The 19,367-nt window shown below is 39.1% G+C and overlaps 1 protein-coding gene across 3 annotated transcripts in view; it reads right to left on the reverse strand.

Annotated features, from left to right (window-relative positions):
- Positions 1-19,367, reverse strand: part of ddb1 (damage-specific DNA binding protein 1) — an 86,643-nt gene that overhangs the window by 51,712 nt on the left and 15,564 nt on the right. For all 3 annotated transcript variants that reach the window (XM_072592096.1, XM_072592093.1, XM_072592094.1), the window contains exons 3-10: positions 13,237-13,353; positions 11,781-12,002; positions 7,771-7,885; positions 5,251-5,348; positions 2,901-3,059; positions 2,281-2,364; positions 1,247-1,363; positions 131-233 (exon numbers count right to left, since the gene is read on the reverse strand). In XM_072592096.1, coding sequence (XP_072448197.1) covers positions 131-233; positions 1,247-1,363; positions 2,281-2,364; positions 2,901-3,059; positions 5,251-5,348; positions 7,771-7,885; positions 11,781-12,002; positions 13,237-13,353 — 1,015 coding nt within the window. The remainder of the gene's footprint in view (positions 1-130; positions 234-1,246; positions 1,364-2,280; positions 2,365-2,900; positions 3,060-5,250; positions 5,349-7,770; positions 7,886-11,780; positions 12,003-13,236; positions 13,354-19,367) is intronic.

Raw genomic sequence — 19,367 nt, forward strand, 5'->3', positions numbered from 1 at the left:
GAAAAAACAAATTCAAAATTATCAAAACACCTCCAAGCCATGTGTCACCAAGCTGTTCATAAAGCTTGAACAGTCTCAGTTAAAACAAGTGGTGGTTGATGACTTGATAGTTCATAATCTGAGTACATACCTTTAATACCAGGAAGATCAATGCTAGCATGCTCATGGATCCCAATTCCATTCCGAATTATTCTCAGGGAGCCTTCCTTAAATGCTCCTGAACAAGTAACCAGCTATAAGAAAGATCACAATCAGTCTTAGGACATCATTTCAATAGCCAGAGTTTGAAAATCATGTTGAGTGTTTCAGTACTCAAATTTGAAGTTGCAAAGATACTTGTTTTTCCATTTTCTAATTAAAAAGTGATACATTTTAAAATAAAAATGTTTTTCTCCCCCTCCTCACCTGGCTGTGGAGTACTCCCATGGACACTTCCTACATTCTTATCACATTGTGGTCACGCTTCATATTTAAATCTGGGGAATGATCTTTAAGTTATTTAACCATGAACTATATAAACTCTTGCCTTCATCTGATGTCCACATATATCTATGCATGGATCAGAAATTATTTCCTCAAATATTTAAATCACATTTAGCTGACTAACTAGCTGCTTAAAAATAACTTCATTTCCACAGAAGTATGTCTTCTTTTGTTGTTTCCCTGAAGACTTAAACTGTCTCCCTCCCTATCCCAGGGCAGAGATCAATTGTTGTTGCCTGCCTGCCAACCCTGTTCCAGCATGACCTACATGTGCCCGTTATCAGTGAGGTCAGCTGCTTCATTTTGTCTAATAACTTAGTACAATGGATTCCAGCTGCAGGAAAAATAAATTATTGCAGAACTTGGAGCTGCATAGCAAATGATCTTCTCAGGGCTCAGTTTTCAACTCCATTGAATCACAAGGAGCAATTAACTAAAGCCAACACCACATCACTAAAAACACAACAGCTGATACAAGTAGTTTTGGGCCCCATAGCTATAATGACCCAACCAAACAGCAGCCAGGAAAAGGTAGGCCAGCTTTTAGTGTTTTACCATCTCCTCTGCCACATCCTGTGCCTTAAAAGCTTGTAAACTCACTGTACCAACAGAGATAAACAGTGACAAATTCTTACATTAATGTACATTCTTTGTAAATGCCATGCCAAAAAATTATATATTAACAACCTTGCCCTTAAATAAAATACATAAACACAAAATAGTCAAGAGTTGTAAAGAACAGTGGTCAAAATTTCTGCCTTACCTGGCCCTGTCCTTGCCTTTCCAGATCCACTACACACATATCCACAATAGGACCTAAATTGGTGAAGGTTTCCATGCCAGCAACATAGGACCCCTGCTCATTGCTGTCTACATTTAACTGCAAAGACAACATTGAAACTGAATATTTTTCAGCCAAGATATTTTGCACGTTCATTATACTCAAGTTATCCTTAGTAAGCACATCAATGTCTTGAATTTCTACTTCTGAAACACACGAAAGTGAAACAAGTGGACATTTGTACAATTTCAGGAAGAAAATTGGTATGTTTCAGCACTTGAAGGTTCCCACATGTATAGAACAATGGGTCCTAGACAAATCTGAATATATTTCAACCTACTACAAATCAGTGTAGCCCCTGAAGCCACAATGTTTCAGAAAATACGTGTGAAGCATTCTACAGTACCAAAATTAGTGAAAGGAATACTTGGATTCCACACAAGTATATCCCCGACTTCAGTCACCCCCATGGTCAGGTGCCAGTGTCACAGGAACAGCCTATTTATAAGCAAGTTAAAATCAAAAGGTCAATCATCTAGTTTAGTATTTTTATATGTCTCAGTCAACGAGGCCTAGGAGCCAGTGTATTCATCGGGGAAACCAAAGGAAATAACCATCAGGAAAGCAGGATGTTATACATGACAATTTAGATATCGAAAAATAAACTCGAACAAAATCCAATTTATTCGACAGATTTTTATATCCATGAATAATTATATCTATTATGTTATGCTTTCCCATCACTCTATATAAAATTCCCAGATAGTGGGGAGGCAATTTTGCAGTACATCTTTCTCATATTCACTTTGGACTAGATATAGGGAGTATATGAAGGCAGCACATTTAATGTTCTTCTTACACGAGATGAAAAGACCACAAACTCACTACATTGAAACATCCACTAAAGCCATAGTTATTAGTTCAAGGGCACGCTTTGCCAAATTAATAAAATGATACCCATATATCAGATTCAGCTGTGATAGGCTAAGAGAAGCTAATATGGTGAAATGACCTACCTTGACAAGCTGAGAATCCCCAAGACGGGATCCAACGAATACAACTCCATTATCCAAATATGTCAAGCATTCTGCAATGGATGTCTGTGAAGGACAAGTGAGATTTAACATAATACTATGTATAGCACATTATGAAGCTATTCATTCTAACTGCATTCAATGCTCCCAATTAGATTACTAACTAGAAAGATCAAAGATTTTGCAAATAGCAACATGAGTTAGTGTTGGAGCCACCATCAAATCTGGATTGATACTTGTACTATCACAATTTCTGTTGATGCAATATACCACATAATAAAGTGCCAGAACAAAGACCTACCAATTTGCCTTAAAAAGATTAAAATGAAAATTTAGCATCTGCAAATATTGGTAGATGAATGCTCATTATGTTCCTAACAGACTTTTTCATTCACGATTTTAACATATCTATTTTAAATGCACTTTTGTGCTAAAATAGCACATCATTAGACCATATAATGTACACCATTCAGCCAATTGAGTCGACCGCGCTACTCAATGAGATCATGATCTGATAATCCTCAATATACTTGGCTTTAGTATCAAACAAAGTTACACAGCTACAAAAGGATCATTAAAAGGGGTAATGTTACATTACTGACCTCTCCCAACAGTTCTACACGGAGGTCTCTGACAGTGACATTTCCGTCCATTTGTTCTTCCCTCTCCAGTAACAGCATGAACAGACGACCTTCCATATCTCCCAGAAGGTATCGGGAACCATTGGGATCCACACGGTTGTGGCAAACAATTGTGCTTTGCTAGCAAGAGAAAACAGAAAGACAATTAGGTCTAGTTCACATTCAAAGTAACAACTAACAATTGAATGGCGTACTCTAAATCAATAGATTTTTCAGCAGCAATTCATTTCGAAGTGAATTCAACAGGAACCCACCTCCATTAAAGAATAATGGTGAGAAACAATGACACTTTGCCAGTACACGGGTTAATTAAATTTTTTTAATCTGACTTCACTGCTTATTTCTCTATTTTCCTATGCCCACATGACAAATATGTTTTGATATTCCATTTCATAATTACATCAATTAAAAATTCATTATAAAAACAAACTAATAACTCAAAGAAATTATAAATGAGTTGAATGTCTTATGAACAAACTTTTGTTGTCAACAGGATGGGTGTACCTCCTTAACTTTGCCACCTTATGCATTTCTTTCATGCTGCATCAACCAAACAAGTAGCCTCAAAAGATAGTGAATACATTGGTGATGATCTTCCAAAATTCCCTAGATTCTGGGAAGTCCCCAGAAAATTGAGCATGTAATACTACTTTTTAAGAAAGGGATACAGAAAGCAGGCAAGTGTCGGTCAGTTAGTCTACTGTGTATCATAAGGAAAATGAGAGAACCAATTTTTAAGGCCATAACAGCAGGGCATTTAGAAAATCATAACAATCAGGCAGGATGATCATGGTTTTGTGAAAGGGAAATCACATTTGACAGATTTAGAGTTATTTGAAGGGTCAGTTGAATCACAGCTGATCAGTGTCTAAAGGTAATTTATCTACTTGATTTTCATATCTCTTCAAATGTGCATTGCCTAACAAAAGTGTATCAATTCAAGCTTTACGATTTTCAGTTGACTAAGAGTCAGAGATGTACAGCATGGAAACAGAACCTTCGGCCCAACCCATCCATGCCGACCCGTTATCTCAACCCAATCTAGTCCCACCTGCCAGCACTCGGCCCATATCCCTCCAAACCCTTACTATTCATATACCCTTTAGATTTTGTTGAAGGAAGGTTCAAAACTTCAATGTGCCTTTCTGCAAAGAAGTATTTCACAACTCCACCCTCAAAAGCCAAGATATATAATAAATTCACCTTTTTACTTTGACATTAAGAACAGTCAGATGAATAAAAGACTAGCACTTTATTGAAATAACAGAAAGAACCATTGCTTGCTGTCTATATGGATATTTTTAAAATGTGTTTGATAAGATATGACCACATTGAAAGCTGAACAAAACTGAAGCTCATGAAATAGTCAATGTCAACCTGAAATTTTAAAAAATGGCTCCAAGACAGCAAACAACAGTTTTTCCAAAGGGGAGGTTAGTAGATAGTACACCACTTTTTTAACATTGTGTATGATGCACAGAAAAAAAAAACTCCATTTCTAAATTTGCAGATAATGCCAAACTTGGAAGTGTGGCAAGCAGCAGGTATGTTACCAATTAAGTTCAACAAGACAGACAGCTGATGATGGAATGTTTCATAGAGAAATGGAGCAGCAATACACATTTCATTGCATGCTCGAATGAGTGAACAAAAGGTTCTGGGAGCTCACATGCACCACATCCACGCCTTTCACTAGCAGCAGATACCATCGACAAACTGTACTGCTGAAATTGACCAAAAATAGTTAAGAAAGCACCTTCCAATTCCACAACCACTTCATCTCAAAGAACAAAAGCAGCAGATACATGAGAACATCACCACCTGCAAGTTCCTCCCCAAGACACTCACTATCCTGACTTGGAAATACATAAAACAGCATTGTAAGTCGACCTAAAGCACATGGACTGCAGCAGTTCGAGGCAGCAGCTCACCACCACCACCTTTTCAAGGGCAACAGGAAATGGCTAGCCAGTGATGCCCATGTCACATAAGAGAATTTAAAAAAAACAAGACAGATTACAGAAAACTTGAAAAAGGAACTTGTAGATATTGTATACTTACAATTTCTAAAGAGACATTTTCTGTCACAAAGTTTGCAAAACTAAAAAAAAGTCATGGTGTATGGACTAACATTGGCATTGATAAAGAATTACCTGATAGCGAACTAAAGCTCTAAAATACACTTAAGTGGAAACAAAAAGAGTAGATGCAATAACCAAGTGATGTTCCAGTGACATTATTACTGGCTTAAGTTTTAAAGGTTTTCTACTATTTCGCACTGAATTACTGACGGTCATGCTGATTTTCCTACCTTGATAGCTGGTGGTGCAATTGCGAGATACTTGTCGCCATTGTGGTATGTAATGGACTCCTGACCTATGATTAGCGCTCCTCCAAATGGTTCTGGAACTGAAAGCAAAACATATCTGCATCAATTTCGAATACAAAGCGATTATTCTTTGCATTTAAGCTTTTATTCAATAGGGTCCAGTTTTACTTAATCATTTAGGGATTCATGGAAGTTAGGCTAATTCACCTCAGCAGCACATTTCACAAACATAGAAATTAGAAGTAGTCCAACTGATCTCATACACGTTTGATCATTCAGTAACATCACGGCTGATGAGTTTATGTTTCAAATTTCCATTTATTTTAAATTCATTCATGTGGGGTGGGCATCACTAACTGAACCAGCATTTACTGAACATTCCTAGCTGTCGTTGAAGGAAATAAGCTGCCTTCTCGAAACCCTGTAATCCATAGTTTTTGAATTCTTATCTAGCCCTGATAACCTTGAAATCCCTTAAGAACGTTTTCACCTCCACCACCTTCTAGATAGAAAGTTCCAAAATTCCACAAACATAAAGCCTCATCTGTCCTTAAAAAAAACCTGTCCCAACACCCCCTCTACACACACAGCTGATAGTCATTGTGCTGTTGAACAAACTATAAAAGGGAGCATCAGCTTCTAAGTCGTGAAATGTAGGGATCACTGAGGAAGAATAAAACATCAGTACCTTACTTATGCAGATAGCTGAGACAGCTACTGGTGGTTGAGTAGTCAAACTCACTGTCAGATTTGATTCTAAGCACACCAGCTGGGAGATACTTGGCTGAACAGGATGTTGCAAGTAATTCGAAAAGAAAGTGAAAATTAACCAGGATTGCTGTTCCTAATTTCAATTTAGTGGCCTCTGCCAGAAAGTCTATGAGCACCTTCATCAGTTGAGAATACAATTAAGCATTTTTGTTATGCCATTTGTGGGTAACCATGCTTACAATTAATACTTCCTCCAAACTTTTCCTTACTGTGTGCAGTCTATATATTTTAGCAAACAGTAATTTCAAACTTTGCTTAATTGGAGCACCTTATGAGCAGCCAGTTTGGTACCTTCACAAAATGTCGTACAGCCACACTCAGAAGAAACATTTTTCAACAAACTTTGACAAGAATTCAACAAAGAATGATCATTTGCCTTGGGCATCTGCTGAATGCCTGCACCTTGAAACCAAAGAACAGAATTAGAGACTATTTTTGTAAAATGTCTCTAAAAAGGTGGAAACAAACTCTACTGTGGATGTCGGCTTGCTCACCAAACTAGAAGATTCGTTTTCAGATGTTTCGTCACCATACCAGGTAGCACCTTCAGGGAGCCTCCGGATGAAGCACTGGTGGCGTAGCCTGTTTTCTATTTGTGATTGGGTTTCCTTGGATTGGTGATGTCATCTCCTGTGCTGACAGTTTCCTGTTCTTTTTCTCAGGTGATGGTAAATGGGGTCTAACTCAATGTCTTTGTTGATAAAGTTTTAGTTGGAATGCCATGCTTCTAGGAATTCTCGTGTATGTCTTTGTTTGGCTTGTCCTCAGATGGAAGTGTTGACCCAGTCGAAGTAGTGCCCTTCCTCATCCGTATGTAAGAATACTCGTGAGAGTGGGTCATGTCTTTTTGTAGCTAGCTGATGTTCACGTATCCTGGTGGCTAGTTTTCTGCCTGTTTGTCCAATGTCGTGTCTGTTACAGTCCTTGCAAGGTATTTTGTAAATGACGTAAGTTTTGCTTCTCATCTATACAGGGTCTTTCAAGTTCATTAGCTGCTGTTTTACTGTGTCAGTGGGTTTGTGGGCTACCATGATGCCAAGGGGTCTGAGTCGTCTGGCAGGCAGGTCAGAGATGTCTTTGATGTAGGAGAGAGTGGCTAGGGTTTCTGAGCATGTTTTGTCTGCTTGTTTGGGTTTGATGATGAGAAATCAGCAAACTGTGTTCATTGGATAACCGCTCTTTTTCAATGCACTTGGATTCCTCTGCTCTTCGTAGATCCTCTGTGCTGCAGTGCGAGGTAGCTCATTGAAATTAAGTTCTAATGCAGCTTCATGTGTGGATGTTGGGATGATTGTTTCTGTATTCAATATCTGGTCCGTACGTGTTGTTTTTCCCATTTACAAACACGGAAGGGGGAGACCAGGAAATTACATCACTAACCCAAGGAAACACAAACACAAATAGAAAGTGAGCTACGCCACCAGTGTTTCATCCGGGGGCTCACTGAAGGTGTTATCTAGTATGGCGACGAATCCTCTGAAAACGAACCTTCCAGCTTAGCGCACAAACCTATATCCAGAAACTCAATCCAAGCTACAAATCTTGTTAAAACTCACAAACTCAATTGTTTTAGTACATCTGGTGTTAACTTTGTCAGGACATTTTTGTACAGTTATGTACCCTATTTATGAAATAGAGGATGATCACCTGCATTTCCTTCACTTATTAACATGCAAAGCATAAATAACAAACAGAATAGCCCCAAGTGCTACTTTTAATAACAATATTAACCTGCAATAACCATTGATGCTTCAGCCTCAACATTTTCCTGTTTCCAGGGTCCCTTGTTAAATTCTTTTTCTCTTAAGGATACTTCATAGGTCTTCACATGACGGCCCTGCGGATCCTGAAAAACAAAAGTACAAAAGGTTTAAAATAGAATCTTCAAGTATATGAAGAGACAACAAGACAGTAATCACGCTACTATGAGACAAACTCCCAATTTGGTCAGAGTCAGAAAGAAACAAAGTGAAAGCAAAGCAGCTACCCACCTTAAAGAGAGGAAAAAGATAATACAAGGTTGCTCATCTGCATGTTACTGTAGTGAGTTCTGAAAACCCAGATGTCTCAGGATGATATTACTTGCTTGCTTCAATAATGATGCATGGTATCTGCGAAATGTCTCCAAAGGAGAGTTGGAACCTCAGCAAATAAAACTAAACCTGCAAGGCTGGACTTACACTGGAACCAAATGGATGAGACTGTTGTCCATTAATTTATAATAGAATACTGGACAGAAAAAAAAGAGAGTAAATACAAGCTATTGGATTATTTTATGCTTATCAAAATGTCTGGTTCAAGTATCCACCATTTCCAAGAACTCAATGTCATATAGAGCACAGAACAGTAGAAAAGTAAAGTTCTATTCACTCTACTTTGTTAGTACACCTTCAATCTCAGCACCTCCAAAAGTACCAAAGACAACCCCCATGCACCCCCAACCACTTCCTACCTGGTAGGTCTTTCAAAAAGACTGCCAATTAGTCTTAAAATAAAGGGCATTTCTATACATGTATAAAGACATGTACTGAGCACATGGATAAAAGAGCATGACATGGACAACACAAAAGAAACCAAATGAAGAGGGTGAACAGTTACCAGGGAAAATAAAACCGTAATTATATTACACTAACATAATATACATGGGACATAATAACTTAAAAACTAGAATCCTGACCAGAATAAGGCGATAATGATTAAATAACTCCTCTACTTCAGTGTTCATCAGGGAAACGATTCAAGTATTAGATGACAACAAATGAAATCATAGAGTCAGAGATGTACAGCACAGAAACAGACCCTTTGGTCCAACTCATCCATGCCAACTAGATATCCGAGCCTAATCTCTTCCCATTTGCCAGCACTTGGCCCATATTCCCCCTAAAGCCTCCCTATTCATATACTCATCCAGATGCAATTGTACGAGCCTCCACCACTTCCTCTGGCAGCTCATTCCATACATGCACTATTGTAACTGCACTAAATAAACTAATCCAACTTAATAGGATAAAGCCCCCAGTCAAGATGAATCACATTTTAGAGTAATTTATGGAAGAGATATCAAAGGTATTATGACGTACTTATTAATTCATTAGAGAATGTTGTCATTAGACTGGTGGATAGCAAACATTATACCTCTAATTTATAAAGGACGATAGAACACAACAGACCAATCAACTTAACATTCATAATCAAACAAAACCTTGTTCAACTAAACAGGAAAACATCTCGGCCCAAATCTTCATAGTGGCAGTGATGAATGGATTGTCACTACACTCAAGATCCATTGGTTCAAATGGTGCAGTGTATCTATTCTGGAATTCCAGATCCCGGCTGTCAGAGAAATACATGACATTCACTGGGAAACTGTGGAGCAAAGCAGAATCTGGGAAAACAAGTCATGTCCCTGTTTTACAGCATTAGCTGCTGTGTGTTAAGTTTAAAGGTTCGGTCTTTGAAATGATTCGGGTGTTGAGACACTGAGTAGGTAGAAAAAGTAAACAATGGAAGATGGGAGGTTCAAACCAGGCTGACTCAGAGGGGTGGTTTCACCCAGATGTCAGATTAGGCTTCATCCTGGGTATCTATTCAGGCAAGGTATCGCAAAACTGTCAAAAGTCTCCAAATTTAAGTCAAAGTCAGAAGCATTATAGCAGACGGGTCTAAGAGAGCAGGCGAATTGCCCAACAGCAATCTAAATATCCAAGGCATTTCCCATTTAAGTCTGCACGTCAGGATTTTACATAGTCTTTATGCCCATGTACAGTTGTATGTCTAGTGTCAAGCATTCTAAAATATAAATGAACAGACATGAATTCCAAAAGGGGAATGTCTTGCTTGCCTGCCCAACCTTGTTAAATTTTTTTTGAAGATTAAGAGTGTAGATAAGTAAACAGCAACGTATCTAGACTTTCATCAGGTATTAGATAAGGTATCATATGAGAGACGAATGAATAAGGTCCAGAAAGTGTAAGGCAAGAGATTCATACCAAGGAGGACAGCAGCAAATATATACAATAAACTTTAGAAGTGGATATATCAATGGCAAATTAGTTTCAACTAGGATGAAAGTGGCAAGAAAGGTAAGTTTACAGATTACTGAGAAAGAACACAAATGGGGTAGAGGGAGCATTGGTGCATAAATTACTCATATTAGCAGCACAGGTTAACCAGACCTTACAAAACACAAGATCGAGTACAATGGAATTATCCAGAAGAACAAAGTTGAAAAGCTATTTTAAAATTTGCAGCAAATCTTAGACTATTTTGGTGAACTGCATAAAATTCTAGTCATTGCATTATTAAATCAAAAACTTAAGATACCAGAAATGTGATGGTAAATCTAATAATGAATGAATGAATGCTGGATTTTTTGTGTTTTGAAAACAAGGTGGTCAATGGGCAATCAAAATCTTGAAAATTATTGAAGACTTTGGTCTACCAAAAACAGGGAAAGAAAACCAAGAACTAAGTGCCATCAATATGAGATAATCACCGACCAGCAAAAGGAGGAAGAAATCAAGATGTTTTTCTTAACCCAGAGTTAATTTAGGACCTACAGAGGGAGTGACAGAAGCAAATTCTATTGATTAAGAGGCGGCTACAAATACTAAAAAAACAAACTGATTGAAGGTCACACAGATGACAAAATCTGGAAAGAGGATAGAGTGGAAGATAGAAGCTAGCACAAATTAGTTGAATATGATGATGATTTTCTTTTACCTATTCTGTATGTTATTTATGTATTATTAGGAAGTAAGCATCAATATAAGACCAGCATTTGCTGCTCATTCTCAATTGCCCTTGTGCAAGTACTCAACAGCTTCTACTCCCGATTAATGTTTCCTCTTTAGCTGTGCAAGCAACTGCCCCGAAGTTCCATCCTTTGTGAATGGCCTGCCTATGCAGATCACAATATTAACTTCTCGCTCCAGACACTGTGCCTGCACCTTGGGCGTTCACACAAGAAAATTATAGGGAAAGTGACCCCGATAGACTTGCTTGGTCATTTCAGAAGAGTCAACCATATTGACATGGATCTGAAGTCACATGGCAGCCTGACATGTTAAGAATTGTAGATTGCAATCACTAAATAACAATCAATCAATTAGATGGGGATTTATAATAATTCAGCAGTTTTGTTATAATTAATGGCACTAGTACTTTATTCCAGATGTATTAAGTCAGTGAATTTAATCTTTTTCAGCTTCAAATTAAGATTTGAACTCATGACTCTGCAATACTATTCCTGTAACATGCACATTCTGCCCAAATGCTCCTTTTTTAATGAAGCTTTCCTACATCGTGGCGGCACAGAGCCTCAGTGGTTAGCCTCACAGTGCCAGGGTCCTGCGTTCAATACCAGCCTTGGGCGGCTGTCTATGTGGAGTTTGCACATTCTCCCCATGTCTGTGAGAGTTTCCTCCCACAGGATGTGCAGCTTAGGTGAATTGGCCATGCTAAAGTGCCCATAGCGTTTAGGGATATGTAGGTTAGGTCATCAGTGAAGGGTTAATGTAGAGTTATAGAGTAGGGGAATGGGTCTAGGTGGGTTACTCTTCAGAGGGTTAGTGTGGACTTGTTGGGCTGAAGGGCCTGTTTCCACACTGCAGGGATTCTATGACCGTGCATATCTACCTGTGTTTCTATTGTGCTACACTTATTTTTTGGAACAGAAGTAAATGTCTTACATCTGACTCACTGCATGTTTTGGTCCCCTCCTACACACTCTTGACTCTTACCTGATAGACAAAGCAAATGGTTGGGACTTGACAGCCATACAAGAATTTCACATCAATTACATGCAGTTCTTCCAGTCGGATATTGAATGCTTTTAGCTCTTTGTTGTCTCTATCCAATGGAATCACTTTAAAGAGCCCATCATACAGCCTGAGACCGATCATACGGCATTCAGGGTCCACAATACCTATGATTCCAGTCTCAGAGGGGCGGCCTATACGATCCTGAAAAGAACAAAAAAAAGTCACAATTTGTAGAATGACAAGCAGATGTCTGAGGGTAGATAAAACAATTGAAGAGGATGATCAACATTAAAGCTGGAGACACTCAGCAGGTCTAGAATCATTTGTGGAAACAGAGTTCATATTGATTCCAAAGCACAGTAGTGGCCCTCTACTTTGCTTGTTCACTAAAGGATTATAGATTCTAACCAGAATCAGTAGGGTCTACAGATGGTGATTAAAACATGTTCTATTTTGGTCTACATTTTGATATTAAAACTAGGTTCCAGTACCTGAAATCATAAAATGGTCTACAGCAAACTTTGGCTTTCCCAGTATCTAGTTTGTTTGTAGGCACCCAGGGATCAAAGAGAAAACTGTTCTTGCATTTTAGTTTATTGGATATCTAATGTGCACTCATCTGATCCTTCTGTACTTACAACAGCAATGGAATATCTACTTCACTTGATTGTGATAAAGTTCTAAGTGCCAACTAGACCTATTAAATAGTAAAAAAAATGATTAATGACACAACATGGATTTTAAAATTTGCTCAATTTGCCATGAACTTGAAGAAAATTGTGCCCAAAGTACTATACTGTAACACAAATAGTCTTCCTTGCATCAGTCTAGTTTGCTAATTTGCCACCAAGTGTTCCTTGCTCATTTATTAAGCTTCAAAGGCTTCAAACTGACACCTTAATGTAGTAGTAATAATAATACACTGAGAAATACATTAAAATAAAGCACATTTAAACATAGGTTTGTAAAATCAACTCAGGACCAGAATAGATTACCAAGATTGGGTGCCACTGATTCAGCATGAAAAATTGAGCCTGACATGTCTAATTAGTGTCAAGTGGTTTGGGTATCAGAAAATCCAGAAAGACAGGCCTCAGTTTTGTTGGCACATAGCTGAAAAAAATTTTCAATCTCAAACAAGTAATCAGGAAATATAACCACAATTCTGAACTCACTGTTGGCAGTTGAGTGTCACTGTTGTACATGTAGAAGTACTTGCTGATATTACAGAACACAGCAAATGGACAGTGCACTTAGGAGTTAAATACACACTACTTTACAGTCATTAGCATTCATCTAATCAGTCCATGTGAATCCTGCATCAACTTTAATTGCTAAAACAAATCCTAATCCCACTGAGAGATTGAGGTTATTTTATTACTCCAAATAACTAATTCATCAAGCCATTTAAAGTTGCAAAGATAAGACGTTCTACCTGTACATTTCCATGAGCTCGTGTGATGATATCGATGTTTTCCCCATTTTGTTTGTACTCCAGAATGCAGGCATTGTATTTTGCAGTCAGAATGAAAAGCAAGTCCTTGCCTTCTCCCTGTTTGAAAATAGGTACGAAATTCTCAACCATGGATAGAACTCTCATTAAAGATTCTTCAGCCTCGTCACAAAAATACTATCCATTTTTAGTTAATTTGAAGTTATCTAGCAACAAATCTCAGCATACGAAGACATATTTACATTTCTTCCATTAACTGTTGAAAACAGATATTCTTCATGCTGTGATATGAAGGGAGTAGAAAGTTTATTAAAACAAAAGCGAGATGCTATTTAAACTATTATATGGTAGTTAAAAACTTGACTATCCCTGGTATGTTGCTGAAGCTTCAAATTGCAGTCATCAGGACAAACAACAATACCAATACCAAATTTCAAACAATCACAATCATTTAAAATCACAGGAGAAAGAAGTGCTAATTAGTTGGCAAGTTGACTGACTGTTCAAGGCAATGCCTTGAACAAAGTAATGGAGCATTTTAGACTTCCCATGCTCCCAGCTAATTCAAAAAGCAGTCAAACACTTGAACATATTCAATTAGCTTGCAGAGAAGGGGAGTTCAGGTATACATGTTGCTTACAGCAAGCATAAAAAATGATAGAACACCACTTGTAGAACAACTCTGAAGTGTTAATAGTTACACTAACAATGAATTTTTATAATCAAGTTTGTATTCGCTCATGCATGCTTGTTAGAAATGACATCTATTCATTCACAGGGACACGTTCTCCACAAACAGGAATATGTTCAAGGTTTGCACCTTTTATTCCAATTTCAATAGAATTCTGGGAATGCATAATTTTCTTTTGACTTTTCCATGGCAGCGCCTTGGGTAGTCAGATTTAACTTGCCAACCAATCAGCAGTCTTTTCTCCTCAGCATAAATTCCTGAGATTGCTTAAAACTTCGTGTACTTGTATTGGTCCTGCTGAATGCAAGATGCAAAAGCTTCAGCTATGAGTTTCTTTTCAGCATTAAATTGTGCTTGATCAAACAAATAAAAGGAAAAATGTTACAGGAGGATGAAAATAAGTCCAAAGTTATTCATACAGCTTATAAACATGTACATCCACCTATTTAGCAGCTCACCAAGACCTGGGGTGGATAGTCAAAGATTCTTATTTTTTTGAAAGCTTACAATTACTTAGTACTTAATTTTCCTTCCAAGTACAGTTCTACCAAATTGATTTGAGAATATATATTTCTTCGAATTTCTACCCTGGACATCCCCACAGTTTGCTAAGTAGCTCTATGCAGACATGAGCGGAATGGATGTAAAGGCACACCGAGGCAGGCAGTTAAAAACACACAGAACAGCTAGTGAAAGGAGGACCACGTGCCAAGCAGTCAAAAAATCTAGAGGAGCAATGGGAAACGGACCCTAAAACAGAGCTAGATTCATTGTCATTAACTGAATGAATTTTGTTTGCTTGTTACATCTCCAATTTAAAGAATCTAACCTGAAATTAGGGTGTCCAGGTTGAAAAACGAGGTTTTGGAATTCTAGCAATACAGGAAAACTGCGATGCATCCCCAAAGCTATGTGGTTAACACATTTAACCAGAAGTGTTCACGCCACAGATCATTATCAGGCATTCTGTGCACGCACGTGCACCATATACAAGACCAGTCAGGTAGTTCAGGAGTCTCCCAAATCTATCCCAAGTCGATGTAGTGTGGTGACTCTTTACACTCTATCCCCAGCAGATAGTCTCCTTACATCTATTATAATCACTCTTTTAAATCTCAATTCTATGACTCACAATGTTTTCTCAAATCTACTTTCACCCTCCGGAAACAACCAAACCTTTGGCCCAACCAAATCTGGCCAAATAAAGACCCCAGCAATACCAGCCACTTAACTGCTCAGAGGCCCAATCCGAGCAACAACCTGGCTCTGCAGCCCCACTCAACCGCGTAGAGGACTGACATTGTGGCCCGACCAGACTGAGAATAGGACCCTCCAGAACACCGGACGCTGCAATCAGTGTCCAGGACACTACTGGACACCCTTTCGGAATAGCAGACTACCCACACTGACTCCCAGGCCCGACCACAAGCAGTCACTTACTCAGGAAACATGGGAGACACCTTGGCCTGCAGGTGAGATATTGAAACAGCATTGTTTCAAGCCCAGCCTCCCCACCATACTCCTGGCGAATGTACAAGTTATTGAAAACAAGCTGGATGTACTTCAATCTAGATTCACATGCCAACAGGAATGGAGACCTTGCTGTATGGTATGTTTTACAGAGACATGGTTGACTCCAGCTTCACTTGACTGCACCTTACCAGCTGAGTGTTTCTCAATTCACCGATGGACTGCATGGCATCCTTGGGCAAGGCAAGGGGTGTACGCATCTGTTTCTTAATCAAGATTTTCTCATATTCAGACGTGATGAATCCAACGAGTTACTGCTCCCCTGACCGAGATTATCTAACGGTGAAGTGCCATTCCCTACCTGGCGTGGTGTTCACTTCTACTATCCTGATGGCAGATTACATCCCACTCCAAGTAGGTTACATCAAGTGAAAACTGCACTTGATGAAATATACTCAGCTACAAATAGTCTTGAGATGGAATATCTCGGACCTTTCCATCGTAACTGCTGACTTCAACCAGACCAACCCAAGAGTGTGCTACCAAGAGGCCCAAACGACCTTGACCATTGTTACACAACCAAAGATGTTTATTGCTCCAACCCCCATCTGCAATTTGGAAAATCAGGCCATAAGGCTGTGCTCCTGCTCGTGGCTCAGAGCAGAAAATGAAGCATGAGGATCCAGTATTGAAAGTCATACAGTGCTGATCGGAGGTAACAGATGAGCTGCTGTATGACTGCTGGGAGTCAGTGGACTGTCCACATTCATGAATTCAGCAGCAAACCCAAGTTATTATGTCACAACTGTCATGGACTTCATGCAGTGTGTAGGGGATGCCTAAAAAGTTAATGTAAATGTTCCCCAACCCAAAACCATGGATGAACTAGGAAATCCACCCCATACTGAAGTGCAGGTCTGAGGCGTTCAAGGTGGGTGACCTTGACCCATACAATAGAATGGGAAATCTAGGTACGACTTTTGCAAAGTCATCAGGGTCACTAAAAGACAATACCAGACTTGAGTCCCAGACTAACTATACACGTCGATTGTGCCAAGGCTTACACTATATAATGGGCTACAAAGTTGAATAGCAAACTGGCAACAATGCATCCCTCTCTGATGAGCTCAATGATATTTTGAACAGAAGATCAGTGAAAGAGGTCACCTGCCCTGACAGGTTCAGATACATCTGTACCCAGTCCCTGCTGCACATGTCAGATGCCTGGACAATGAACCCACAAGAAAGCAACTGGCCTGGGTGGAGTCCCTAGCTATGCACTCAGATTCTGCCTGGATCAGGTGGTGGGTGTGTTCGCAGACATCTTTAACCTCTCTGTACTCTGATGTGAGGCTCCCACCTGCTTCAAGTTGACCACTACCATCCGGGTGGGGGGAAAAAAAATCACACAGCATGCCATAATGACTACTGTCCAGTGGAGAGATTAGTCGTAGCACACATCAACTCCAGCCTCCCATTCACAACAATTTAGCTATCATTGAAACAGGTCCATGACAGACACTATCTGGCCCTACACTCATCATTGGACCATCTAGATAACAAGGACACCTACATCAGGCTCCTACCTATTGACTTGAGCTTTGCCTTAAACACCATAATTCCAAACAAACTCATCTCTAAACTCACGACATCTAGAACTCTGCTCCTCCGTCTGAAACCAGATCCTCAACTTCCTGACCCAGAGACCACATTAAGAATAGGTGACAACAACTCCTCCATGAGAATCCTTAACACTCAGCCCCTGTAGACTCACGACTGTGTGGTCAAATTCTATTCCAACTCCATTTCACAAGTTTGCTGAAGACACCATTGTAGTTAGTCAGATCTCAGACAATGAGACAGACCAGCAAAGACAGAACTTTGTAGCATCGTGTAAAGACAACAATCTCTCCTTCAATGTCAGTAAAATGAAGGAGCGAGTCATCAACATAAGGAAGCAGAGTGGAGGACACACCCCTATCTTTATCAATGGTGCTGAGATGGAGATGGTCGAGAATGTCAATTCCTAGAGACAATGTTCACCAACAATCTGTCCTGGTCCATTCACATCAATGCTACGATTAAGAAAGCACACCAACTCAGAAAGCAAAGGAAGTTCCACAATGACTTGTACCAATTTTTACAAATGCACCATTGAAAGCATCCTATCCAGATGTATCACAGCTTGCAATAGCAACTGCTCTGCCCAAGACTACAAAAAAAATAGAGTATTGTGAATGCAGCTCAGCCCACCACGCAAATCAGCTTTCCATCCAATAACATCTCTACTTCCTGCTGCCTCAGTGACTGCTCCCACCCCGGTTATACTGTCTTCCACCAGGCAGAAGATATAAAAGTTTGAAACATGAGCCAATAGATTCAAGAACAGCTTCTTCCCCACTTTTATCAGACTTTTGAATGGACCTCTCTTATTAGAGTTCTACATTCTGTCCTATTACCCTGATGTACTTATGTGCAGTTTGATTTGCCTGGACAGCATACAAAACAATGCTCTCAGTACTTGACAAAAATCAAATCACTCAAATGATTTTTAATTTCCAATACTAGTGAAAGCAATGGCTCAGAAGAATGGAGCAAGTGCTAAGCCTGTGGCTTTTTTTCTGAGGTGGGCCAAGTATAATGGATGCCAAGAGTGGTTGGCAAATTGATAGTAAGGGGAACAAACAAGATTTTCTATGCCAGATATGACTCCAGGGTGTTACGTTCCTTCCCTAGTTCCAGGGTCAAGGACATCAGTGAGGCTACAAGACGATCTTCAGGGAGGGCAAAGTCAGACATTGTGGTCCACAATGGCATCAAAAACAGAGGTAGAATGAGGAATAAGGTCCTGCAAGTATGATTTAGGAAACTGAAAACGTTACTGCATTCAAGGTTCTGCTTATGTCTGCTCCCCATGTGCTAGTGCACACTGAAATGAAAGATTAAGAAAATTCGTATGTAGCTGGAAAAATTGTAAGATTAGAGCTTCAGATTTCAAGGGCATTGGGACTGGTTCTGGGCAGGTGCAACATGTACAAAGATGATGAGACCCACTTTCGTCTGACTGGAATCTTACTCTTGTAGAAAGATTTGCCAGTGCAATTGGAGAGTTTAATTACTTTCTCAGGGAATGGGAGCCCAAGAGAGGATTCAGACACAAATCAAAACATAGTTGGGTATCAGAACAATAAAAACTATAAGTAAAAGCAAAAAGTGGCATAGAATCAACCAGGGTCAAATTATAGAATACTGTTTAAAAAGGCACAATTGAAAGCACTCTGAATGCATACAGAATTTGCAACAAGATGGGTGAATACGTAGTGCAGATAAAAATAAAATGTTAGGTCTTAATTACCATCATGCAGACATGGCTGTAGGGTGACCAAGACATGGCTTGGTAATATACTAGATAACATACTAGGTAAATTTAATGACCTCTAATTCTGAGGAGGAAATATTCCTGGGGCAGGCTGGAGACAAGTTTCTGTTACTCCAGAAAACAACTCAGGCACAGGTTAGTTTACACCTAGCAATATGTAATGAGAAAAGACCAATTTATCAGTCTTGGTAAAAGAACATTTAGACCATAGTATGGCAGAATTTTCCATTCACTTCAAAACTAATGCAGGTCAATCTGAAGCTCAGGTCTTAAATCTAAACCAAGACAATTAGGAAGGTATGAAGAGAAAACTGGCTTTGATTATTTGGAAATACATTGAAAGTTTTGATGTAGACAGGCATTGGCTGGTGTCTGAAAAATTAATGCTTAGTTTTCAAAAAACATCAAATTCCTTGACATTTAAAACACCCAACAGGAAAAGCAAGAGGTCCATCCACATGAAGATCTGAAAACATGCTGGAGTAACTAGTTATTGTCACGACCAACCATTTAATACATGCTCATACTAGCATAGGTAGCAATAAAGTGGCTTCTTAATGCAAATAACATGAC

The sequence above is a fragment of the Chiloscyllium punctatum genome, chromosome 22, assembly GCF_047496795.1.
Source record: "Chiloscyllium punctatum isolate Juve2018m chromosome 22, sChiPun1.3, whole genome shotgun sequence".
In the NCBI taxonomy this organism is placed as follows: Eukaryota; Metazoa; Chordata; class Chondrichthyes; order Orectolobiformes; family Hemiscylliidae; genus Chiloscyllium; species Chiloscyllium punctatum.